This window comes from Fusarium phalaenopsidis (assembly GCF_050370095.1).
Source record: "Fusarium phalaenopsidis strain FUZ10S chromosome Unknown contig_32286, whole genome shotgun sequence".
In the NCBI taxonomy this organism is placed as follows: Eukaryota; Fungi; Ascomycota; class Sordariomycetes; order Hypocreales; family Nectriaceae; genus Fusarium; species Fusarium phalaenopsidis.
In genome coordinates this window covers 2,072,696-2,097,435 of record NW_028145413.1, presented here as the reverse complement: position 1 = coordinate 2,097,435, position 24,740 = coordinate 2,072,696, and the positions used below count along the sequence as shown (strand labels likewise).

The 24,740-nt window shown below is 54.6% G+C and overlaps 6 protein-coding genes across 6 annotated transcripts; 4 read left to right on the top strand and 2 right to left on the bottom strand.

The window, feature by feature from the left end:
• Nucleotides 1-466: 466 nt before the first annotated feature.
• Nucleotides 467-4,877, top strand: LRP88_02975 (chromatin-remodeling histone chaperone SPT6; the record flags this gene model as incomplete). Its single annotated transcript, XM_083239606.1, has 4 exons — nt 467-634; nt 695-883; nt 948-4,563; nt 4,624-4,877. The coding sequence occupies 4 exons, from the start codon at nt 467-469 to the stop codon at nt 4,875-4,877; spliced, it is 4,227 nt and encodes a 1,408-aa protein (XP_083104736.1).
• A 3,600-nt stretch (nt 4,878-8,477) lies between these two features.
• LRP88_02974 (ATPase-stabilizing factor family protein) lies at nt 8,478-8,937 on the top strand (the record flags this gene model as incomplete). Its single annotated transcript, XM_083239605.1, has 2 exons — nt 8,478-8,656; nt 8,712-8,937. The coding sequence occupies 2 exons, from the start codon at nt 8,478-8,480 to the stop codon at nt 8,935-8,937; spliced, it is 405 nt and encodes a 134-aa protein (XP_083104735.1).
• Nucleotides 8,938-10,499: 1,562 nt separating this feature from the next.
• On the top strand, nt 10,500-11,173 carry LRP88_02973 (Pre-mRNA-splicing factor SPF27; the record flags this gene model as incomplete). The annotated part of the gene is made up of 2 exons (XM_083239604.1): nt 10,500-10,536; nt 10,590-11,173. 2 exons carry the CDS (start codon nt 10,500-10,502, stop codon nt 11,171-11,173), a joined length of 621 nt encoding a protein of 206 aa, XP_083104734.1.
• A 600-nt stretch (nt 11,174-11,773) lies between these two features.
• LRP88_02972 (cyclic nucleotide-binding-like protein) lies at nt 11,774-13,018 on the bottom strand (the record flags this gene model as incomplete). The annotated part of the gene is made up of 2 exons (XM_083239603.1): nt 11,774-12,475; nt 12,527-13,018. 2 exons carry the CDS (start codon nt 13,016-13,018, stop codon nt 11,774-11,776), a joined length of 1,194 nt encoding a protein of 397 aa, XP_083104733.1.
• Nucleotides 13,019-16,205: 3,187 nt separating this feature from the next.
• LRP88_02971 (transcriptional regulator of RNA polII, SAGA, subunit-domain-containing protein) lies at nt 16,206-17,707 on the bottom strand (the record flags this gene model as incomplete). The annotated part of the gene is made up of 4 exons (XM_083239602.1): nt 16,206-16,930; nt 16,984-17,086; nt 17,135-17,421; nt 17,476-17,707. 4 exons carry the CDS (start codon nt 17,705-17,707, stop codon nt 16,206-16,208), a joined length of 1,347 nt encoding a protein of 448 aa, XP_083104732.1.
• Nucleotides 17,708-18,267: 560 nt separating this feature from the next.
• On the top strand, nt 18,268-20,952 carry LRP88_02970 (Spc98 family-domain-containing protein; the record flags this gene model as incomplete). Its single annotated transcript, XM_083239601.1, has 2 exons — nt 18,268-18,404; nt 18,465-20,952. 2 exons carry the CDS (start codon nt 18,268-18,270, stop codon nt 20,950-20,952), a joined length of 2,625 nt encoding a protein of 874 aa, XP_083104731.1.
• Nucleotides 20,953-24,740: the final 3,788 nt, after the last annotated feature.

Sequence of the window (24,740 nt, the reverse complement as noted above, 5' to 3'; positions counted from 1 at the left end):
TTGAACGAATATTGTAGTTAAAGTCAAGATTAGAATAAAGAACTCGGGTTAGATATTGAAAGGATGGATTTTAGAAACTTCGAGAGATCCCTCTCGATGTACTCCTATCTGAGTAACTGTCAGGGCGCTGAAGAGCTTGCAGACGCCAAAGCTGAGGCAGGCTGCACTCCTTCGGCTCGGAATATCACTGCTTCCGTGCACCCCTGCCAGTCGCGACAAGGCTGCACGCTGCACGTGTGTTGCTCTTCCAGCGCATGTCCAAAAAAATACCAAATACCAGAAGCTTTCCAGGAAAGCTCATCATCAAACTTCTCCCACCTTTATTTCCTCTTCTCTGCAAACGCGAGTCCAGTGAGCCTGGGAACAAGCTCGCGACCGACTTTCTCGCTCAACTCTCGAGCAATCGACCCCCGAAGCCGACCAAGAAAGCTTTGTTGCCTGCGCGGCAGCATCGCAAATCGTCAACATGAGCAACAGCATGCGCGATTTAATCTCTGGGGAGGCCGAGTTGGACGAGGAGGAGGAGGACGAGTCTTTTGACGAGGATGATGGTGGCGACCGTAGACGGAGACCTGCCGTCGAAGACTCGAGCGAGGAGGAGGAAGACGATGACGATGAAGAGGAAGCTCGCAAGGTTTGTTTTGGCCTCGAGCCTCTAAAATAAGGCACTGTGGCTTATGCGCCGATTCTACAGGTTCGCGAAGGTTTCATCGTCGACGAAGATGAGGACGAAGACGACGTTGACGAGGATGACGCTGATGTGCGACCCGTGGTCAAAAGAAAGCGAGAGCATCGCGACCGCGAAGAGGAGGAGCAACTAGATGAAGATGATCTAGAGCTGATCGGCGAACAATTTGGCGAGCGACCCAAGCCTCAAAGTCAGGTGAGTTTTCATGTCGGCAGCCTGCGCGACCTCGACCCCTTGACACCTCTAACCTTGACCACAGTCCCAGTACAAGCGTCTCAAGCGCGGCCACCGCGGCGAAGATCGCGCATCCGAACGTCGTGGCCTAGAAGAAATCTTTTCCGACGACGAAGATGACGCGGGCGAGCAACGAAACTATGGCAGGTCATACCGAGGACAGGTCGACGAGTTTGAAGACTTCATCGAAGAGGACTTCCCCGACGACCCTGATGTCAAAGCACGGGAGATGGAAGATGCCGAAGTCGCTCGACCCAGAGATCGCGGTGTTGGTCATGTCATTGACACCACCAATCTGGACAAGGACGCGTTGGACGACATGGAGGCTATCTTCGGCAATGGCGAGGACTACGACTGGGCACTCCAGATGGAAGAGGAGGAAGAAGACCGTGAAAGAGAGGAGCAGGCCATCGAACTCAAGGATGTGTTCGAACCGTCCCAGCTGAAGGAGAAGCTCCTAACCGATGAGGATAACGAGATCCGTTTCACCGACGAGCCTGAACGATTCCAACTCGACCGAAAGAACTTCAAGAACCTGCAGCTCACCGCCGAGCAGTTCAGAGAGGAGGCACGATGGATTACCAACCAGCTGTGGCCAAAGAAGGGCCTGGCTCCCGATCTGCAGAGCCCATTCGGCAAAGCTGTTGGCAAAGTCCTCGAGTTCTTCATTGTCGATGAGGTGGAAGTGCCCTACGTCTTCCAACACCGCAAAGACTACCTGCTTCATACTCGAAAGACGCGCAATCCCAACCGCGACGATCCCGATGCCCCTGAATATGTCATCAGTGCCGAGAAGCTACTGAACCAAGATGACCTCTGGAAGATTTTGGAGTTGGATATTAAGTTCCGATCTTTCGTGGACAAGAGAAACTCTCTCGAAAAGACCTTTGAGAACCTTCGAGGCTTGGATATCAACGACTCAATTGTGGAGGAGATGATTCCCGAGGCTACAACCATGGAGGAACTCCAGGATCTGCAGGACTACTTGCACTTCCAGTATGGACCCCAGCTCAAGGACCTTGCCGCCATGGCTGGCAACCTTTCCCTTACGAAGCGGCCGGGTTCCAAGTCGAATCTCCTGGAGCGAGTCCGTCAGGGCAAGGCATACAACTTTGTTCGTGCCTATGGTATTACCGCGGACCAGCTCGCCAAGAATGCTTTGCGACAGGGAAAGAAGGTGTCTCCTGATGATGACGCTCAATATCCTATGGACTTGGCCGACAGCTTGATTGATGATAACTTCAGCACAGGCGATCAGGTCATGAACGCAGCACGACAGATGTATGCAGAGGAGCTATTTGCCAGCCCAAGAATGCGCAAGCATTTCCGAAACTCGTACTACCAGGCTGCTGAGATCAGCTGTCGACGAACCGACAAGGGACTGCGCAGGATTGACGAGACCCATCCTTACTATGAGGTGAAGTACCTGCAGAACCAGGCCATCGCCGACCTTGTTCATCAGCCTGAGCTCTTCCTCAAGATGATGAAGGCCGAGGAGGAAGGACTGGTCAGCATCAAGCTTGATATGCCCGCCAGATACGACTTCCGCAGGCAACTTTATCAGGAGTTCGAGTCGGAGAACTTCAGTGATCGAGCGGAACAATGGCGGGAAGAACGCAAGAAGGTCCTCGACCTCGCATACCCCAAACTGGAGAAGATCATTGCCAAGAACGTCAAGGAAGTCATCCGAACGTTCTGTCAGGATGAGGTGCTCAAGATGTGCCGAGAAGAGTACGCCAAGCGACTCGACCAGGCGCCTTACAAGCCCAAGGGCATGATTTTGGGTACCACTCCTCGTGTGCTGGTTCTCTCCAATGGTATGAGCGACCCTGCTCGCGACCCCGTCTGCTGGGCTTGGGTCGAGGAAGATGGACGAGTGATTGAGCAAGGAAAGTTTGGCAATCTTGCTCGAGACGAGCGCCAGCGAGAGGACTTTGTTGAAGTTGTCAACCGCCGTCGACCCGATGTGATTGGTGTCAGTGGTTGGTCTGCCGATACCAACAAGCTCGTGCGTGACCTGGAGACTCTAGTTACCGAGAAGGGCCTCATGGGTCCCGAGTTTGAGGACCCCGACACAAACGACTACCGCACGGAGCCTTTGGAAGTTGTGGTGGTGAACGACGAGGTGGCCCGCCTGTACAAGGACAGCCCCCGAGCGCTTGCCGAGCACCCAAGCCTCAACCCTGTCACAAGGTACTGCGTTGCCCTGGCACGCTACATGCAGAACCCCATGAAGGAGTACGCCGCCCTCGGCAGGGATGTTACCTCCCTCTCTTACCACCCGTGCCAGAACCTCCTCCCCCCGGAGAAGCTGGCCAAGTACCTCGACTCGGCCATGGTTGACATGGTCAATCTGTGTGGTGTCGACATTAATGAAGCCATGACCGACAGTTACACTGCCAACCTCTTGCCGTACGTCTCGGGTCTGGGACCACGAAAAGCCTCGAGCGTGATAAAGGCGATCAATGCCAACGGCGGCGCTGTTAACACCAGAGATGAACTCGTTGGCGATCCCGATAGCGGCAAGTTGCCAGTCGTGGGTCCCAGGGTGTGGAACAACTGCGCGAGTTTCCTCTTCATCGAATACGAGGCCACTAACCCGTCTTCTGATCCCTTGGATAACACGCGTGTGCACCCTGAAGACTACGAACTTGGCCGCAAGATGGCGGCCGACGCTCTGGAGCTTGATGAGGAAGACGTCAAGGCTGAGACAGACGAGAATGGCCCGGGTGCAATCGTGCGGAAGCTCTTTAAGCAAGATGAGCAGGACAAAGTCAACGAGCTTGTCCTGGAGGAGTATGCAGAGCAGCTTGAGAGGAACTACAGTCAACGCAAGCGAGCCACTCTGGAGACGATTCGTGCCGAACTCCAGGCTCCTTACGAGGAGCTGCGAAGGAACTTTGGCCTGCTGACGGCCTCAGAGATCTTTACCATGTTCACTGGCGAAACCAAGTTGACACTTTGCGACGGCATGATTGTGCCCGTCAACGTGCGAATTGTCAAGGATGACTTTGCCATTGTCAAGCTTGATTGTGGTATCGAGGGCAGAGTCGAGGCTCATGAAGCCAGCCACCGCGCGTCCATCAAGGAGGTGCTCAGTGTTGGACAGACAGCGCAGGCCAAGATCCTGGACATCAACTACAAGGATTTCATGGCCAAGTTGTCAATGCGGGAAGACTCGCTACGGATTCCGTACAAGCGACCAATCAACTTTGGACGTGATGGGTGGGATTACGCCCTTGAAGCTGCGGACAAGGAGGAGCTGCGGGAGAAGGACAAGACCACGGGCCGAACGCAGCGTGTGGTCAAGCATCCCAACTTCAAGCCGTTCAACGGTATCCAGGCCGAGGAGTACCTCGGATCGCAACCCAACGGCGAGGTGATTATCCGTCCCTCGTCCAAGGGTAACGATCATCTGGCGGTCACGTGGAAGGTTGCGGATGGTGTCTACCAGCACATCGACGTGCTGGAGATGCAGAAGGAGACGGAGTTCTCGGTGGGCAAGCTGCTGCGCGTTGGCGGCAAGTACACGTACAGTGATCTGGACGAGCTGATCGTGGAGCACGTCAAGGCCATGGTGCGTAAGGTGGAGGAGATGATGCGGCACGACAAGTTCCAGAGCCGATCTCGGGGAGAGACGGGTAAGTGTCACAAGATGGATTGGATCAGACAGGGGACATGATGCTAACAAGGGGCTGCAGAGAACTGGCTAACGACATACATCAACGCCAACCCGAACCAGTCAACGTACGCATTCTGCATCGACACCAAGCACCCTGGGTACTTCTGGCTGTGCTTCAAGGCCAGCCGGACAGCCAAGGTGATAGGGCTGCCGGTGCGAACGATCCCGCAGGGCTTTGAGCTCAAGGGTTACCAGTACCCCGACATGCGAGCACTGTGCAACGGTTTCAAGCTGCGATACCAGAACGAGTTTTCCAAGATGGGACGTCGGTAGGTTGCAGCCACATAGGCAGGCTGAAGGGACTACTAAGGGGGGAGTGGGAAACACATGTTTGATTAGACTTGGAATGAGGATGAAGCTGCAAGTGTACTTTAGGCGTAAGTTAATGAGTTTTCTTTTGCGAAACGAGGAGATAGAGGCGAGCTATGGCAGCAGGGAAAAAATGAGAACCAAAACCAAGCTTAATCGACATGATTTGACGCATAGCGAGCGGTTTATCGTGAGCTCACACAAAGAGGAAGCCGAAATTGCAAGATCAAGGTCGACGATGAGCATCCATTCGCCCTATCTCAAACTGACCTTTGACTCGCTGTGCCTAGTTGACAATCTCATGGATGAGCATGATTGCGTATCATGTTGCGCCATAGACTGATAACGTTTGAAGAGTGATATCACAACTCAAACCTCGGAAGGCAACCGAGTTAAACTTGATAGGAGATGATACGATCAAGATAGAGTATCGCGATATCTATAAGCGTATGCAGGTAGTCATGACCATGAGGTGAACCATGATTACGGTTACGCCATGGCTGAGATGGGTTGATAAGGTGCTTTTCGAGGGGAGTCAAGGAAAGTCACGAAGCCAGCCACGCGCTAATGTTACCAACTCTGAGCATAATGACCCATCTGGAGATATCACAAGCACTCGGCCCCGAGTTGCGTAATTCCCAAACAGCTTTGAACACTTGTCCACTGTATCAAGCAGAGAGTCGGTGATTGCGATAAGAATGGGGCATGGGGACGATCATGGGACCTTTCTTGGAGTCTACTGGTTCTTGTTGCTTCTGGAACGAAGCGGATACCTCGGGCGTGGACATCGCGAGAGGCGCCATGAGTGGCGAGCTGTGACGTGTGGCTCATGCATGAGCGATCGCGGAGGAGGGGGGAAGCTGAAGTCGCGGTTTGATCTCAGGGGGGTTTGTTTGTTCCATGAGGCTCAAAAATAGGGGATCAAGAACTAGCTAGAAAGAGCTCGAGATCAATTGAAGCTTGCAATTGGGCAATTGGAGCCCAACTTGGCTCAAACCCCTGAGAAGTTGCTCGAGTGCTTTCCGTTGTTCGAGGTGTCGTTCGGGAATGGGTCGATGAGGTCATGTGCACCGCTGCGCCTGACGAACAGGAGCGCGTGGCCCGCTGAGTCAGTTCCAGTTTCGGGGGACCCACCCCAATGTCGATGCTGGCCAGGCAAGTGCTCGAACTCCGAGAACGGCATCGGACTTGGCGGGAGTTTGTAACTTGTCTATCCTATCATGATGGGGAAACGCTGAGATCGGGTTCTTGTTACGTTGGAAGAATGGCGACCCACACTTTGGTTTTGGGAAGGAGGCTCGTCGGTAGGTAAAGGTAGATTTGGCGGGTGGTTCCCCGGCAGATGCGGCTCGTTGGAATTGGTCAATGTGACGCTGGGAGTAGTAAGAATCAGCCAATATCCGCGACAAGTTCCTCTGTTTTGCATCTCAAGACGAAACAAGACGATGCAGGCACGTCTGGACTTCAATTGAGTCTCTAGACTCTCGATTACATGCTTGCACTCCCTCGTATCTGTTGACGACCTTTTGCTCAGCTATCGCTATCAGCGGCACTCTCCTAGGGCGTACGCCGGTACCTGCGTACCCCGGATCCCCGCAATTTAGCGGATCCTCCTCTCTTGTGGCCAGGCGGACCGCCCGCCGCCGACCGCCGAAGAGAGAAAGGGAAGGAGGCAGGGAACAGGAGACCCCTGCTGCAGCTTGAGAGACACACCGACGTCAGTTGCTCTGCTCACCACGAGGTCACCTGGTCCTATACGCGCGCGCCGCCGCCGCCGAAGGAAGAGGAGCTTTTGCTCACGCGTAACATGTTACAGCTGCTGGCTACTGCGAACGCACGCACCGCCTTGGTCAAGACAAGAGACGGATGGCGTGTAGGTGCCGCCAGTCAGAGAGGACAGCACAGCAAACTTGACCATGGATGGGATAGCTAATCTGTCGTTTAAGCGCCGGGGAAGGGGCGGCCAAGGAAACCCTGCTAAAGAATCTACAGTACAGTACTAGATTTGGGAGGGTTAAGGGGAGGCGAGATTCAATTGAGGCCATTGACCACGGGCAATGGCACGAGCATCGTCATGGGATTTGAATTGCACAATCTGCATCACGGCCTGTGCTCAAATCACCTCAATTGTCTCTGCAATTGCTCGCAATCTCTCTCCGTCTCCTTTGTCCCGGGGGCTGGAATGTTTGTGACTCTTCCCCCGCAGTGGTAACGTGCTTGTAGAGCTTCGGTCGTGAGAGGCATAGAGTTGGGGCGGCGGCTGCTTGCGTCAGGTCACGCGATAACGGACGGGATGGGGACGAGACCCGCCCGCTACTGTACCAAGACAAGATCCCCTCCCCACTGAGTTGAGAAGGTGGAGCCAGAGTGAGGCGCTGCTTGCACCGAGACCCATGATGGACCATCATCATCATGAATGATGGGGAAAGAAACTGGGCCCTTGGTTGCAATGACTCTTCCGTATGCGTTGGTCAATTGATCCATCCCAGTCTCCGGGGCCGGCACTCGCTCGCTTCCATCTTGTTGGGGGGAGATGCGAAGCTCACCTGGTAATCTGCCTACCTACACAGGTACCTACCTAGGTATCCATACAGGGGAGGAGCTTTGGGAGCTTCCCCTCGTCGACGTCCTGCCTAGGGAACATCGGCCGGGCCATGACCTGATTGGGCACGAGGTGATGCCATCACCCAGCGTCCCTCGCGTGACTCTCGGGATATAAAGCTTCGGAGCTGTCCCTGGATTGCATCTCGCTTTATCCCATCCAGCATCTGTCTGCCCATCAACAACCATCAACGCCAACCAATTGCGAACCAACAACAACATCTCTTTTTGAGATCCAACACCTTCATCCGTCTCAAGCACACCTCTCTCCAACAAGACTCCAACACACACACATAATACAGGGATCCAACGTTGATTCACTGTCTACATCCGCTGCCTACACAATCAATCAACGCTCAATCGCCATCACCCAACACGTGCCCGTCTGCCTTGAATAAGAGCATCTGAGCAACAGCTACACAAGAACTTGACTTGTTCCTCACATCACATCGCAACACTTTACTCTCGCACACTCATCAGCATAACATCGCCTCCCAACTAGTCCCTCACACCTCTTTCATCAAAAGTAAGTTTATAGTCTCCTTTTCCCTGCCGCCTCCCGCCACTTCCTCGTCCCCCTGCTCCCTCGTCCCTCCTCCGTCTCCCGGAGTCGAGGTATACACGGAGTACCTGCCTCGCCGCCCAGTACAGACTCCGGCACCCCGCACCCGCATGGAGCACCCAAACTCGCTCGCCCGGGGAAGGGGCTCCCTGGCGATTGCCGTTCGGGTCTGCGTCTGTCTGGTGACGTTTGGCCGGGCCTCCATTTAAAAGCCATCCAAACCCCCTTCGTTCTCGAGCATCTTAACCCCTCTTTCCCATCCTTCATCATCCTGATCATCCATCACTTGTCATCTACAACTACATCTTCGCATCAACACGACTCTCCATCTGTACCACCAAGCGTCTTCCCCTCTACACCTCTCACAAGTTAGCTCACTGCCCACCTCTGTCCTCAACCTCATGCTGACTCCATCTCTCGTAGTGACTCGCTCTCACAAGGCCAACGACCGTGACCACAAGGGTCTCGCTGAGGGCACCGCCCTCCCCACTGAGCATCTTCCTCGCTTCTTTGCCAAGCACGGCTATGCCGATGTCGACCCCAAGAAGGTGAAGAAGGACGGCTCTGGTCGAGGTAACTGGTATGTGACTCGGAAACCTCTTGACTATACGACAGCGCACTAACACGGCTACTAGGGGAACCGTCAACGACGACATCGCTGACGAAGACTTCACCTTTACCAACGCTCGTCGCCGCTCCAACAGCAGCAGCTTCTCACACCACGTCTCAGACTTGAAGACCAAGTTCGAAGTCAACGAGCCCGAGCCCGTCTTTGAGGAGTCGGTCCATGGCCCTGAGGAGGAGGACCATGATGACCTCACCAAGACCGACTCTTCCGAGAGCGGCCGATCCTCCTCCTAATCGGCATATCGCATCCTCCTCGAGAGGCCGATAGTCATACGCTCGCTGCCATGTTTGGCAGCAGCAACTTTTTGAGGGTCCAACTGTACAAGGAACAAGGGGGCAAGGTTTGATCTTTTTTCTTAATGCAAGCATGAAACGACATGGAATGAAACGAATGAAACAACAGAATTATCAGGGGATGAATACTTGATCAAACGGATGGGGGAATCGGAACGGCAATTTTGGACGGAGTTGACGGACCCTCGTGGCTATTCACTGATCTCGACGTGGATCATGGTTATGGACCGCCTGTGAAGACTTCTTTTTCCACACGGCCAGATGTATTACTGTATCATTAGCTTAGCTTATCAACAAAGCGACGACAAGGCTGGAAAGATGCTCATATGAGCCCAGCCGAAACTACTGTTCCTTGCATGAGTTCCATGTCTTGTCATGACTATTTGTCTCATTGACATCAAATGCCCCTCTTACAACATGCATATCCGATGAAGATGCGGTCTTTCAAATCCGGGAACCCACTAACTCAGCTGGGCTGCCGGGCCTCAAGACCCGAGACCATCACGAGTTCACCTGCAGCAAATGAGAGACGGATAGGGACATGCCCAGAAACCCATTGAGCGAATAACCAAAGAGGGTTGCCCTGTCTATCCTCGACAAAAAAGCCCCCTTCATCTCTCTCTTTCTCTACCCCGCTCCCTCAAACTCCCCTCCAGCACAGTATCAGGAGCAGCAGCCACGGCGGCGCTGCCGATCCCTCGCTTGCGCCCATCCCCAGGTTGCTAGCGCTGGGAAGGGGTAAGCATCACAGTGCTCCTGTGTGATACTGTGTGTGCTCTTTCGGCACTCAGCCGTGATGGAATGTACGCAGGGGGGTTGTCTCATTTGCTGTGATGGGAATGTATGGATGGCCGTGGATGGTGGTTGGTGGGTGTCGGCATGGTGATGCTGAAGCTGGGTCCTGCTGGAACTTGTGTTTTGAAAGTTGCTTTTTTTTTAAAGCATTTCTGTATTTTGACCTCTCTGGATAATGTACCGTAGATTACAATACCAATTCATCACCAGCATCTCTCCATCACTCTCTACCCATCTAAAGTCATCGTCCATGTCGTCGTCCTTATCGCTATCGCCATACATGACCGCAGTGGAGATTGACCCTCCTGCGGATGTGACCTGCATCGCGATGGCCCGCTGTAACACCCCTAAACTTACAGGGGGGGTTAGCAAGAACCCCGCGATACCCGGATGGGGTGGCGGGTTCCTCGTGGTTGGCCTGGGCGTTGGGTCAAGCCACCAAGGCTGGGGGCGAGGCTGAGGTGTGGTCTGTGCGTTTTAGCACGTCGAAATTTCCAAGGAGAGCTTGCGAGGCTGTGATGCTTGAGCTTCAAGCTTGCGACGCGACCAAGAATCAACGACGACTCGAGACGATACAAGGCAACAATTGAGATATCACGCTGAAATAGAGTGATCGCGCGATACATTTGGATCAAGCACTACACAATATCTGGCTTCCACGGCCACCACGAGCAGAGTCTCACCAAAACACCAAGCCAACCATCACCATGGCCGTCCCCCCAGCATATCACGAGTCACTCCCCTGTAAGACTCTCACCCGTCACTCATCCAAACAAGGCTAACAAATATACTCCCAGATGTCGACCCCGAACCCTCCCCCGAAGCTCTCGCCGCGGCCCGCGCTCTCATAACCGCCGAGGCAGCTACACAACCCCCCAAACCCTCCTCCCACCCAGAGCCCTCCTTCTCCCCCGCTATAGCCGCCGAGCTCACCCGCGTATCCAACTCGACACCCCTCGCTCCCCTTGATCTCTCCCGCTACGAGGCGCCCTCCCCGAGTGCACCCCCTGCCGAGGCCCTCCCCTCAGCTGCCGTTGCCCACAGCTACCTCTCGTCGCGTCTCACCAACCTCGAACTGCTCGACCGATGGGGTAAGAATGCCTGGCTTCTCGGCAACCACGCCCTCGAGGCCGAACTACAGGCTCTTGAGCGCGAACTCGCCGCCACCAAGCGAGAGGTCGACATTGTCAACCTCGAGAGACAGAAGCGCCAAGGCGCCGTGGGAGCAGAGATCAAGGCCCTCGACGATACCTGGCGCGCCGGCGTCGGTAGGGTGCTCGAGACCGAGGTCGCCGTCGAAGAGTTGAGGGGCAGGATCCGGGAGGAGCTGGCACGGAGGGCGGCGCAGGGCGATGAGCAGGTCCAAGGCCAGGAGCAGTAGAATGGGAGGGTTTCAAGTTGGGGTTGATATTACACGACACATCACGGGGTACATCATGGGAATGCTCAGAGATCGGCATTGACCCTTCACTTCGTAGGCGTTTTGATACCAAGGGGTTTCTTTTCTGTTTTGAACATGGCCATATTAGACACAATTGAAGAGCCAAACAATATCACAGGCACTACCTCAAGGAGTCAAACACTTCCTTTGAGGCAAACACATATGCACACTCATCGTTGTCCCAGTCATAGTACCATATACTTTTATCATGCAATTGAGCGGCGAGTCATGCATAATCATAATGCTGATATCGACCAAGGTATCTGATCACTACCTACCTAGCCATGCTGTCTCAGGAAAGCGAAGGTGGGAGAAGAACCTCACAAAACGCCAACCACAGGTCCATTTCCTCCATGCGTCACGTCACATCACGTCAACCCCTCAACTCGGATACAATCGTATCCAGACCGTCCACTCGAGGCAAATTGGGGTTACACTTGCTTGATCCAAACACCACCCTCATACACCGAGGTTCTTCTGCTCATCCACCCTCCTGCCATAAACATACACACATCCGTACCAATCTTGTTGTTTGCCCATCTACCCAGCATGCAGAGGATCCATCTCCTCGACGCCGGACTTGACGCCCTCGTACTTGGTCCGTCGAAGAATACCCTCCACAGGTCCCAACAATCGCTGGAACGCGTTCTTGCCCAGGCTCGCCACCTTGACGTCCGACGTGGCCACGACACTAGCTGCCCGTGGTGCATCATTGAGCAGTGCGAGCTCACCAAAGAAATCGCCTTTGACGTAATGGCGCACCGTGTTCTCCGGGGTGCCCTTGTAGGCATCTGCCTCACCGTTCTCCAGTAGGTAGAACGAATGGCCGGGGTCTCCCTCGTTGATGATGATCTGTCCTGGCGCAAACTTCTTGGTCTCCAGAGCATCTGCAATCTTGGACCTCTCGTACGGCGTCAGACTCGCCAGCAGCGGTACCTCTTCGAGGAAGCTCTCGTACATCCGTCTTCGAGCAAACGTCGACTCCATAAGAATGCGTCGGAACGTCACACGGTCAAGAGCCCATAGAGTGCACCCGGGTTCGGCAGAGATAACGGTTGCGGCTCGGGGCGCGTTATACATGAGGGCAAGCTCACCGAACGAGCCGCCAGCCTGGATGTTACCAACCTGGTTACCCATGCCGTCTGGACCGGGCTGGAGAGCGCCGGCAGGGTTGACATAAACATCAAAGGATCCCTTCTCGACGACATAGAAGTAGTCGCCGGCATCACCCTGGCTGATCACCTGTACGATGGTCAATAAGACATCTTTCATCTTCGGCTAAGCACAACTTACCTTGATTCCCTTAGCAGGTATCGGTTTCTCAACCAGAGCGCCCAGGATTTGAGCACTCTGCTCATCCTCCAGATGGCTAAAGAGAAAGTTGCCCTCAATGGCATGCTTGAGACGCTCAAGCTGGTCGGCCGACTTCTCGTGGTAGGGGGGAGACCAATTATCATTAGAATCAGCGCCAGGCTTCAGAGATTCGGCAGACACTGAAGTCCGGCGCCCAAAGTTGTACTGAGCAGGATAACTATCTGGATTCGGGGGTGTTCGAGAGCTGGGAGGTACATCGCCCGGGGCATCGCCGCCGAAGCCGCCGCCAAAGGGACCTGAGAACAGCGATCCAGAGTTTTGCGCGCCAAAGCTGCGGTTTGTGGGTGATGTGATGTTGTCCGTCTCATCCTCTTCGATAACACGATGCATCAAGTTGTTCGAAGCTTGCCCTCTGTCTGTTCCAAAGGGGTTGCTATTCTCCCCAAAAGGGCTAGAAAAGGGACCGGCCATGATTTGAAGGTGGTTGAGGCTGAAAGTATTTATATAGATATCGTCGAGTGTTGTGCGAGACGACGCCTGTCGACTTTCCAGCCGAGAAAAGAAGAGGCCGGCGCCAATTTGGAGGGATCGAAGGAAAGGGGAACAGCTGTTGTTCAGGCTCCTATGACCTCTTGGTAAGCTTCCGGGAAAACGGAGAGTTTGGTAGTCCGAGTGGTCGCAGATGGGGCGTGAAGCTGTGATAATTCGCGAGACGGCGGCAGGTGAAGCGAGGCGAGGGGTAGAAGTGTGATGGAGGTCAACCTACAGCTATCCAAGCACCCTCGTAGACGGTCTTCAGAGCAGACAAGCTAGGCCAAGGTCAGCACAAGCTGCAGGTGAAGCTGGGATAAGATCAATGGCGATTTGGAAGCAACAAGGGGGTGGGTGCCGTGCAGGAAAGGGAGCTCCGGGGTCTGGGCGCTAAAGATGAAGCTGGACGCGGGCTGCAATCCGCGCTTGAAAGTGACGTGTTGTGGCGGGGCCTAGATCAGGACCCAGTTGCAAAGTCTATGCGTAGCTCAAAGGGTGAAGTGATGAATCAAGTGCAAGACAAGATACTCTTGGCATGCAGCATCAACGACAAAGGAAGTGGAGGGGGGGCAGATGGTGGCTGTAGCGCTTGAAAACGAGTCCTTCAAGGTCTGAGGCTGAGGGGAGAAGCATCCAAATGGTGATGATGAGATGACCCAAGAGGGGTGGCGTAGCGAGATGCGTTCGAAGCTGGATGGCGGGACGGCGCAGGGAAGCAGGAAAACAGGGTTAACTCACGCTCAATCCTAGCAAGGTAGACCCCAGGAATTCGGATTTGACCGAAGGATGAAGGTATTCCGTGAGTGTTCTAGAAATCAGGTACCGACGAGGGCTGGACCGGGGTCGGGTCAGGACGGCGGGGGAAGGATCAAAGCTGTAGGCGACAGCGGGCTGAGGCCGAGAGGTCCTAGAGCTGGAGGCGAAGATGAAGAGGCGAGATGTAAGAGAGAGGAGGGGTCATGACATGGGCCTGGAGCGGCCAAACCGAGGAGGAGGAGAAGGAGAGCAAGTCGCAAGGCGAGTGGGGTTGAGCTTGGGTTGCTTTGCTTGACGTCCGTTCTTTTGCGCTTGCTTCCCCGCCTTGCCGTGGTCGTCAAAGGAACAAGGGAGTCGAGGAGAAAGGCTGCAGGTTATAGAGATGGAGTTTGATGTGTTGAAAGAGAGAGAGTCAAAGGAGAAGCCGATGAAGAAGGAAGAGATGAGCGAGCAGAGAGTCAAAAGGCAAGAGAAGACCTGACTGACTGACGGAATGGGGAGAAGTGGGGGAAGTGAAGGGGAAGGTGAGAGGGGAATCTTGTTAGTTAAAGCGAGAGACTTTCCCAAGATGGTTGCCGCCCAGGGAAGCTTTCTAGAACGAGTGCGCACGGGCCAGTCGACGGCACGGGCTCCTCGGGCACTTGTTCCACAGGCCGTTCCGCTGCTCTTCGATGCAGCTCCCGGACTGGGAAGCTGCTATTGACCTTTAATGCGCCGTGATGCCAACCGCAGAGATGGACGCCTAGACTAGGTACAGTAGGTGATTGCTCCATCACCAAGACTTTTACCCTTTCAGCAAAACGTCCGGAAGCAGAATCAACGCATGTTTCGGGCCCCCGTCGGTGGAGCCGCCCTCTGCGGATGAACCCAAACGATGCCTCTGGTATGTGGTAAGGCGCTGGCTCCAAGCTAGCTCCTTGCCACCTTTCTCCCCTTGACCAGAGCTGCATGCCATTTCCCTAGAGATGATGTTATACCCGTGCCTCGCTCGTCTCACGCTCGATCCTCTGGGAGCGGCTACCTGATCAGACTCGGATGGCTCCACGGCGCCGGGCTGCTAGATCAGCCCTGGGACCGTCCATGTCGCCCCCGCGTAAGCTCCCCGGGAGCTCCTAGCTCCCATTCCGGATGGTGGCGGCCAACTACACCACTTTGAACAAGAACAATGAATGAATCGAGTGGACCGCCTCCGTCTATAGATGCATTGCAGCCTGCTACCTAGTTATTTGCATGACTCTCCTCGTCATGTTTGCTACACCATATCTTCGGCACTTGTCCCTCCAGCTCGCAGCTTGCTCTGCTGCTGCTACTGCAGCTATCCCGATATGCACCATTCTCCAACCTGCACAGCAAGAAGCTGCCGTGTCACTCTTCTCCTTGCCGTATCCCCCGCATCATGCCACACGTCTTCACCTCTGCAAACATTATACCCTTTTTGAACTGATTTCTCTTGAGCCAACGATGCGCTACATACGTAATACATGGTTGGCCTCTGTGAACCCTCCACCCATCATTGGACGCAGCAGCTCCTGTCCCTCAAAAAGCTGCTCGGGTATCGTTCCTGACTGGCAATGATAAAGTACAAAAGTCCTCCTCCTGCTCATCTTCTCAATCACGCATCCCCAAGTCTTTCTCCCCCGTCATCCAGCTCCGCTGCTCGGCGTCCATCATCATCCCCTGCTCGGTAGCAAGTACAAGTATACAACAAAAGATAACAAAACAAGGTTGCCGCAATCACAACCATAAACAAAACCCCCCAAGAAACCCCTGCGCCAAAGAATAAAGCCGTCCGGTGCAAATGCAGTCGTTTGATCCCCCCAAATCCAAGCTTGGCGCCAGCAACGCGGCCTCACGCTTGTGCCCGTGCCCGTGTGCCTGTCAAACGCCGGCTCCTTGCACGCCTTGCCTTTCCATCCTTCTTCCTAAATCCCATATCCAGTGTCCACCTTGGGACGCGACCCGGGGCTTGAACTCCTTGTCTCGTACCCTTTAGTGTGTTTGCAGTAACATCAAATAATCCATCGGACATGCCTTTCAACAGGCTGAAATCTCCAGCTGATGGTTGGCAGCTGCGCATAATTGGCCCTGCATCATAGGACCCCACCACTAGGCACGAGTCCAGGAGTGTGTCCAGCATGTCCATGTCATGGCTCTCCGTGCCCTCCCAATGGCTCTTTACGCCAATTTCCACGGCGTGGAGGTGTTTATCCCGACTCTGGAGAGCCGGCTTCATATCTGGTGACCCAGTCGCAAGACATAAGTCCAAGACTGTGTCTAGCATCTCCAGATCCTGACTCCCCGCACCCTCCCACCATGTTTTTATATCGATATCAGGGCGGCCATTCGGGCTCTGTGAAGTGGGTTTCATGTCCTAAGACCCAACCGCAAGGCATGAGTCCAAGACTGCATCCAGCATATCCATATCCTGGTTCTCTGCGCCCTCCCACCATGTTTCTGTGTCAATGTCCATGGCGTCGGGGTGGCCGTTCGGGAGCTCGTACACTCTTCCGCCGTTGATCCCTGCCACATGGTTCTCTTCCACGTAGCCTTCTGGACCCAGATCGTGAATCCAGGTGTAGTCGTCCCAGTTCTCCAACTCGCCTTCTCGGTACCCATACAGAACTTGTGTCATGAGCACCGGGAACTGTGCCATTCCTGTATCGGCCATTTCCAAAGACAGGCGCAGGTCTGCCATGCCCAGAGGACCCCTCTCGCTCGCCGACTTGGACTCGATCGGGAGAAGCCCGCTCTTGTCCCGGGATATCTCGCCTCGCATAGCCGCGTCTTCTTCGTACTCGAGTTGTTGCTTATACTTGTGCGTCTGTATCCACGTCGTTCCAACGCCAAATCCGGCACTGCCAGAGTCGCCAGGTCCGTTGCTCCGTGTGCGACTGAACACTTGCGTCAAGACTTCCTTAATGAATGTCTCTACAGCAACCGACATAAACTGAGGAGCATCTCCAGCGTGGCCGCTGACTAGACCTGCCTCATAACAAAATGGTAACATCCGGCCTGAGATCATACCGATATCGGGGAACTCGCCGGATTCGACCGCCAAGGGTTGGGCATATCGTTTTCGAATCTCGAGGTCAAAGTCTTGCGCCATCGTTAGGACACTCGTAGAATGCGCGCACATGCCCGATACTTACTCATATTATTGATGACCCCTGCGCTAGGGGTAGCATCCATCACCATGGACGGCTTGCGATGGGTATCTGTAAAAACATGGGATATACTCTCGTGAGGATCCCACTTGGTACATGTTAGTGGATGTGACGAAGCGGGCTAGGAAGCACAAACATCATTGTGAACCAAGTCCTTGATGCGCCGTCGGTCTCGCGCGGGCAGTTGCATAACATCTCCCTTCAACCTGCGCTCGGCGGCATCGCCTGATACTGGTTTGCTCCCGGTGGTAGCTGCGGGCTTGTCGTTGGCGCTGACCCAGGGAGCCAGCCCTTGGTCGGGCATCTCACGAGTGACATTTCCGTAGATGGCCGCTATAAGGTTATTATGTAGATGTTCCTTGTCGCCGGGGCCTGCGAGGATGGGGTCGATTCGTTCCGAGTATTCGGCCTGGTTTAAGCGTCCTGGACGATGAGTTCAGTGTGCGCAACCGTAGATGCAATGCACACGACACCTACCGGTCAAGAACTCGCTGGTGGAGGCCTTGTAAATGGGCCATTGTTCGTTGCCGATGGCGGCCTTGAGGGCGGCATACGGGGCTTCGAGGTCAATTCGCGCAGGGATGATCTGGCTCGACTTTGCGATTTTGGGCGCCCCAGTGCCAGAGCCAGCGAGAGTCTTGTTGGAGAGGATAGGAGTCGAGAGGCTGATGGATGGGCGACTCAGAGCCGCGGGGTCGATGTCGGGCATCTTGACAGGAGACGAACAGGCGACGGCGGCGTCGCGTGCGGCAGTGTAGCGCGGCGCGACACGGAGAAAAGACGCATGAGTTGGATAGAACGAATGGCTGCAACTCTGCGATCACGATGGAGTTATTAATTCGATGGGAAACGCATTCTGCGGTGTCTAAGTTGATGAAGCACCCTCTAACTGTTGACGTGAGGTAAAGGGTTGATGGTTGGAGTGTAGTCCTTTTTTTGCCGCGAGGCCTGACAGAGGCGGACATCAGAGCATGGCCGAGGTAGTGGATACATGGTTGCGCACACAGATTAGTGCGCTGTGCCGAGTCACCGCTACTTTCTAGCTCCCGCACCCTCTCACCCAACAGCCTTGAACCACCACCAAACTCTCACTGTCGCGTCTGGCGCGTCTGAACCAAGTCAACTCTATACTTCACAAATATACCAGATTTGGCGAATCTGCCTGCGCAAGCCCAATTCTTCCTATTTTTGACTCTTGCGAGCTTCACAAACCCATAAATACGCTCATACAGCACCTGCTCGTCCTAGGTCGCTTGCGACGATGCCGTCATGGCTCCCGACCGCATAACCAATGCCATCGACAGCTTGATAACCCACCTCGTGCCCAGCAACCCCAACGACACTGAAGAAGTCGCCCAGGAACGCCATGACACTTGCTTTGAAATTGTCAAATCCATCATAGACAGGTAACCAACCGCCTTGCCTATTAATCCTGTATCATCAGCCGCTAACCAGGCCCTCCACAGCCCGTCCTCCCCCGCTATCTCTTCCGACGTCAACCATGCCTCCGACCTCATAAAGCGAAAGCTCATACAGAGCAATCCCACCCAAGCCCTCCGATTCTCGAACCTCTACACTCGTCTACTCTCTCTACCTGTGCTCGAGCACAAGTGGGCCATCCTCTACCTGCTCTACCAACTGGCTGATTCTCCAGACCCCAGCGAGCCCCTCCCGCTGAGCCCTGTGAAGCCGTCGGCGCCCAACTACCGAGACGCCATAAACCGCGATGCTATAAAACGTCAGGGCCGGGAGCGTGCCACCAAGACATCTAGACAAGAAGATGAGCAGTTCAAGGAGGCTTTCCAGCCAGAAGGACTTAAGAAGCTTCCACCAAAAGAGCCCAAAAAGTCGGGCAAAGATGGGGACCCACGGCCCGAAGCACCCAAGAGAGATGTCTCTCTCAAGTCGACGTTACTGGCAAGCAACTATTCAGAGATCGAGCCACCGGAATCAGTCATTCTCAGAGACCTTCCCTTTACACTACAAGGCCTATCTTCCACGACATTACGGTTTCCCAAATCAGACACCATAAGGTTACCTCCAGCTCTACCTCTGCCAATCGTCTCTCTACTCCACACCTTGGCGGAGCCCTCGCTACTATATCGCGGCCTCGACGGCTTCTGCAAGACTCCTGCCAAGGGACTTCTTGGCCAGAGCTTGAGAGCGGCCATTGGCAGTGAGCTCAAGTCATATCTCAGCTTGATTGCTACGCTAGAAGGGCAGATTCGAAGAGCTTTAGCCTCGCTGGATGAGGAAGCACCACGGGCAGGCATCGGAAAAGCGGGCGTGACACTGAAAAGATGCGTGGTCTGGACTCGCGAGGCAACCATGGGACTGAGACTGATGAGTCTCATCGCTGAAGAATCTGAAAAGAAGAAGGGAGGCCAGCTCGTTTCGCTTATCCACAGCTTCTCGTCGTCTCACGGAGACCCTGTCGTGGCTGCTTTCGCAGAGCGCCTCCTGGGGAGCTTCACACGGCCATTCTACGACATCCTACGCCATTGGATATACGACGGTGAACTATCAGATCCATATCAAGAGTTCTTTGTCAGGGAACAGGCTGCCAACAAGGACCCTTCAAAGGCCAAGGGGGCGGGCAACGTCTGGGAGGACAAGTACGAGATCGCAACAGACATGATTCCGAGCATCATCACCCAGGATTTCGCCCAAAAGGTGTTTCTGATCGGCAAGTCGCTCAACTTTATCCGACACAGCTGTGGTGATGCAATGTGGGTTGAAGACTATTCCAAGGCAGCCTCCAAGGAGCTCCGGTATGGTGACACGGCCACGCTGGAGGCTTGGATCGATGAAGCCTACAAGACAACCATGAAACGACTCATTGACTTGATGGCCAACAAGTTCCATCTGTTTGAGCATCTGCAGGCACTGAAGAACTACATTCTCCTGGGACAGGGAGACTTCATTGCCCTCCTGATGGAGTCGCTGGCTGCCAACCTGGATCGTCCTGCTGGAGCACAGTACAGACATACGTTGACGGCGCAGTTGGAGCACGCCATTCGAGGCTCAAATGCTCAGTACGATTCGCCCGAGGTGCTCCGGCGTCTGGATGCACGAATGCTTCAACTGTCACACGGTGATATCGGATGGGATTGCTTCACACTCGAGTACAAGATTGATGCCCCTGTTGATGTTGTTGTGACTGAATGGGGCAACCGACAGTATCTCAAGGTCTTCAACTTCCTCTGGCGCATCAAGCGTGTGGAGTTTGCCCTGCTGTCAACCTGGCGCAAGTGCATGACAGGTTCCCGTGGCGTGCTCCAGAACTCAGACCCTGCCGTCGCTCAGGCGTGGAAGTCGACACGTGGAGTTCTCGCCGAGATGATTCACTTTGTTGGTCAGCTCCAGTACTACATCCTATTCGAAGTTATTGAATCCTCGTGGGGTGAACTGCAGAAGCGCATCCAGAAGGAGGGCTGTACTCTGGATGACCTTATCAAGGCGCATACACGCTATCTCAACGACATCACGCATAAGGGTCTACTTGGCGCCAAGCGACGAACGCACAGCGCGGATGAGGATGACCGCACAACCTACATGATGCAGCTCGGAGAGATCCTTCGGTTCATGCTCAGCTACCGAGACTCGGTCGACGGCCTCTACAGTTGGAGTGTGTCGGACTTTACCCGGCGACAGGAGGCCGATGTGCGGAGCACCACGCGGTTCAACGACGAGCACGACGACACTCCAACGGCAGGCTCGGGGGCTGTAACGTCCGAGTTTCCCGTCCTGCAGGAGCGGCTGCGGCATCTGGGCGTATCATTCAGGACCCGCCTGCAGATCCTCCTCGGCGATCTCGCGTACCAGCCAGACGTGGACATGCGGTTCCTGGGTGTTGCCATGAACTTCAACGACGTGTACCAGCCTACAAGGAGAAAAACCAGGGTTGCGGGTTCCTCGACGGCGACGCGCAGTGCATCGGCATCGAGGGGTTGAGGAGGGGCTCTTCTTTGGGTGCGAGCGAGCGAGCGCTGGGCGTGGCTCGACGAGTTGGAGAATCGCCGAGTGCATAGCGATGGGTATCATGCTTGTTTGCGGGAATCCGGAGTTAATACACACATGTTATTTGGCGCAAGTCTGGCAATGCCGGCCGGTGTAACACTTCCGATGCCCTTTGGATCCATGTGATGTTTTGACAGGTTCGAGCTAGTTCCCAGGGCTTGTTACCTTGGTGGAGGAGAGGCGAGGCTGGTCTAGTTAGTTCTCGGGGCAGGCAACGGTCTTGGTGTTGCTATTATGGTATCTTTGAGGCCCAACCTTATGCATGATAGAGTTGCCAACTGGCGAGCCAGAGCTTCGTGTAATCTCCATCGCATTTGAGGTTCTTGGTGAGAGTCCAGGGTAGTCAGATAAGTCATGAGTCAACAACGCCTTGTTGCCAGCTCACCCAATGTTAAGGGAGTGATATCTGACTCGTCAACTTGAAATTGGTGTTGAAGGGTCTACGAGAGCCCCAATGTCGCATCATGCCATGCCACGTGCTTGGGTATCAACCGACGAGGTCATGAGGCAACCATAAAGACAAAGTTAGAAGAGCTGTGTCAGATACAGTAGAACAAGTTGGGGGTAGCCGCCGGACCCCGAGTGTATCTAGGGTAACTCGCATCCCAGCACACCCGTTTTAATCCGTCCAAGACCGCTAGCCGCCCGTGGAGTTTCCCCGTGTAATGGCTTGGCTAGGGAGAGAAGCCCCATGGGGCAGGAGGGTTCGATAGTCGAACGTAAGCTGGTGGCTTCGAGATAACGGATTACTCAAGATAACAAACGTTCAACTCAGAATTCCGGTTGAACTAGGCTCCCCCCTGTCAACGTCCGGCGTTATCAACCCGGCGGGATAGGTAGGGAAAAGAGATAAGCCCGTTTACTTTTCCGTGTCGGGGGCTTACCCCCAACTATCTTAACCCTATCGAGCAGGTAGCGAAGGAGGGATAAGAGCTGTACCGGAGGGTATTGTCTCGACAACTGAGTCAAACAGTGTGATCGGTCAACGGGTCCATGTGAAAAGGGCGAGCTGCTGATCTGCCATTTGCCTGAATACGGCAGTAGTCGGACACTGGCTGCGTACTCTGAGATGGCTCGTGTCACCACCAGGGAATTCCCCGGCAGAGGAGCAACAGAAACGCTCCAGTAACGTTTGAGACGCCATGGTCATCAACGGAAGCTCAAATGGCGTGCATGACATCCCGACCCTAGGCACAGGGCATATCCGTATCAAGGATATGTCGAAAGCGCCTGGGGGATCTGCCTGCAAGGTCTTAGATCCAGAAGGAAGTGGTAAGCAAGCGCAACTTGATCAACCAACTTCAGTGTATCCAAGACATAGAGCTCACTGGCCCCTCAACAACTGGGACGTCCACGATAAACACACCAAGATGTGCAGAATGGCTGCCACCACGGACTGCCGAAACGGCTCGCTACGCACGATGAGCTGGGGTAATATTCAGGGAGCAACAACCCCGGCGACGTGGCGTACCCGAATGCAGGAAAAAAAAGCTGGAGCCGTGCATGAGAATTACGTCTCAGTCCGCCAAAGATCGACAGGGCAAACTCGCAGACCGCTACGGGTATCTGCCGACAAGGTCCCCATTCTACCACCTATCCAATGTCGACGATCCAGCCAGAAAGCACGAGGCTGCTTGGTGTTCCAGAATGCTCCTCTCAAGCAGGTACGCGTCCCGCCCCATCGAGTACAGGCCAAAGAGGTTGTGATCGTCGGACAGTTTGAGGCTTGCTACGTGGCAGCTCTATTGTATGCCTCGTGTAGAGTAGAGACCGCAATGCCCGAGATTGACAAGTTTGAGGCAAGGTAGTTGAGCGTGCATTGGGTAAATCCGCCCTATTTCTGGCAGCTGCTCTGCAACTCTAAACGATGGATTCGACCTGTCAACCTTGTCGCGTGTGCGAACCTGAAGCAAGCTCAGGGTCCAATTTAACTCGGACTGCACCCGGGGTGTGATGCAAGCTCTTGGTGGTCTTGTCGATTCTCAGCAAAACCATCGATTGTCATTTCTTATAAATACCGTCTCGTGCCTGTGTCCCTGGGTGCACCCTGACTCGTCATGCCGTACCGCCCTCCCCCACACAACACAACTGCTGTCCAGGTGGCTTCACAAACGAACGAATCCGTCTGGTCCTGTTTATCAAATCTGCTTTTCCGCCTTACCTGTCCATTGGTAGTCAAGTGCTTGCTGTCCTTCCTTGTTTGTTCGACAGTACCAGGGGGTGGCTAGTTTAGGCGTAATAGGGCCGGAATCCAGGAACGCGGACGCGGCGTCCCGCCATAATCCATGGCCCGTCCGTCTCCGCACTCCCACTCACTCCCTTTCTCCTTCTGGGCTTTGGCTTGGCTTTGGCTCTGGCTTTATCCCCACACGATATTCCCATCTTCCGGCGCCCCACACGCCTTTCCAGCCCAGCTGTCGGAACCGGGCAACTCAACAGGGGCACCTGGGGGCCGCCGAAGCGCTAGAACGCTGAAGAAGGACAAGGGGCTGCAGTGACTGTGGGGATCATGTTCCCTGAGACTCTTCGCTGAACAAGAGTCAGGGACAGTGGACACCAAGCATGGTCCCCATGTCTGCGTCCGACGCTGCGTCTTTGATCTGGCACCGGGGAAAGGGTGGGAGCTTGAGGTATTGGATTAACCTCGTGCTTCTCAGGACGAAAGGTAGCAGGGGTGTGGCCCAGCCAGCATTGGAAACAAGGGATGAGAAGAGAAAGGGCGACGTGAGCCAGAAGAAACGGTGAAACGGCCGCGTGCCAACAGCTTCCGCAGGCGGCTGTTTATGTCCTTTGCCAGGATTGTATGGCTTGCTCTCCTGTCGCCACTCTGCCGTGTTGTTTACTGTTGGTATTTATTGCTTGAGTGAGCATGCTGCAGTGTGAGATCGGACATCCATCGCTAGTTAGCTTGGTGGCCCAGATGCGGTGACATGGGCTCAACGCTGCAACTGCGTGACCGGCGCCTTGCGCGGGTTGACATTTGGGGTATCCTGATACTGATAATCAGGCGTCTTCGAGACCTTCATCTTTGACCGGTCTTCTGCCAAGCCGATTACATGTGCATTCTCACCAAACGGATCGCTCAACGTGGGGGAATATACTGTACCAGACCCATCTCGTCATGGTCAGCCATGGTGTCGCAACAGAGTATCCGCACCGATCAGTCTTGTGTGACATACATGTCTTCAACCAAGCAAGCCTCTTTGAACGGAAGGCGGCTGGCGGAGTATGAAGACCGGTCTTGCGCTCCACCTCCAGACTCAGTTGTCCGGCTTCCGGCGGGAGGCAGCATTGAGAGAGTGCCTGAACTGAGTATCGTATCAAAGCATCCATACATCTTGCGCCGTCCTATCCGTCCTTGTCATGCTGACCACTCGCTGTTGCTGAGAGTTGGTTGGTCAGTCTTTCAGTCCGTCTGTCGGTGAGCAACACGGCCAGAAAGCGTGGGATGTCTAGAAGATGCCACCCAGAGGGACTATGCTGCCATCGTCATTATTACTTACCCTGAGAGCCCTGGAGTCCCACCCAAGCCCCCTCGGAGACCCGGGTACGCGCCGTGTCTGTCCCCTTTGGACTTCCGCCCGGACCGCTCGCAATGGCCCCTAGCATAAATTTCCCAACCCCTGGTCTCATCTCGCCTTTGTCAAGTTTCCAGAAGAAAATACTGGGGAACATGCGGCACCACCGAGTCAAGCTCAGATAAGAAGAGTACTTTGGCTTCT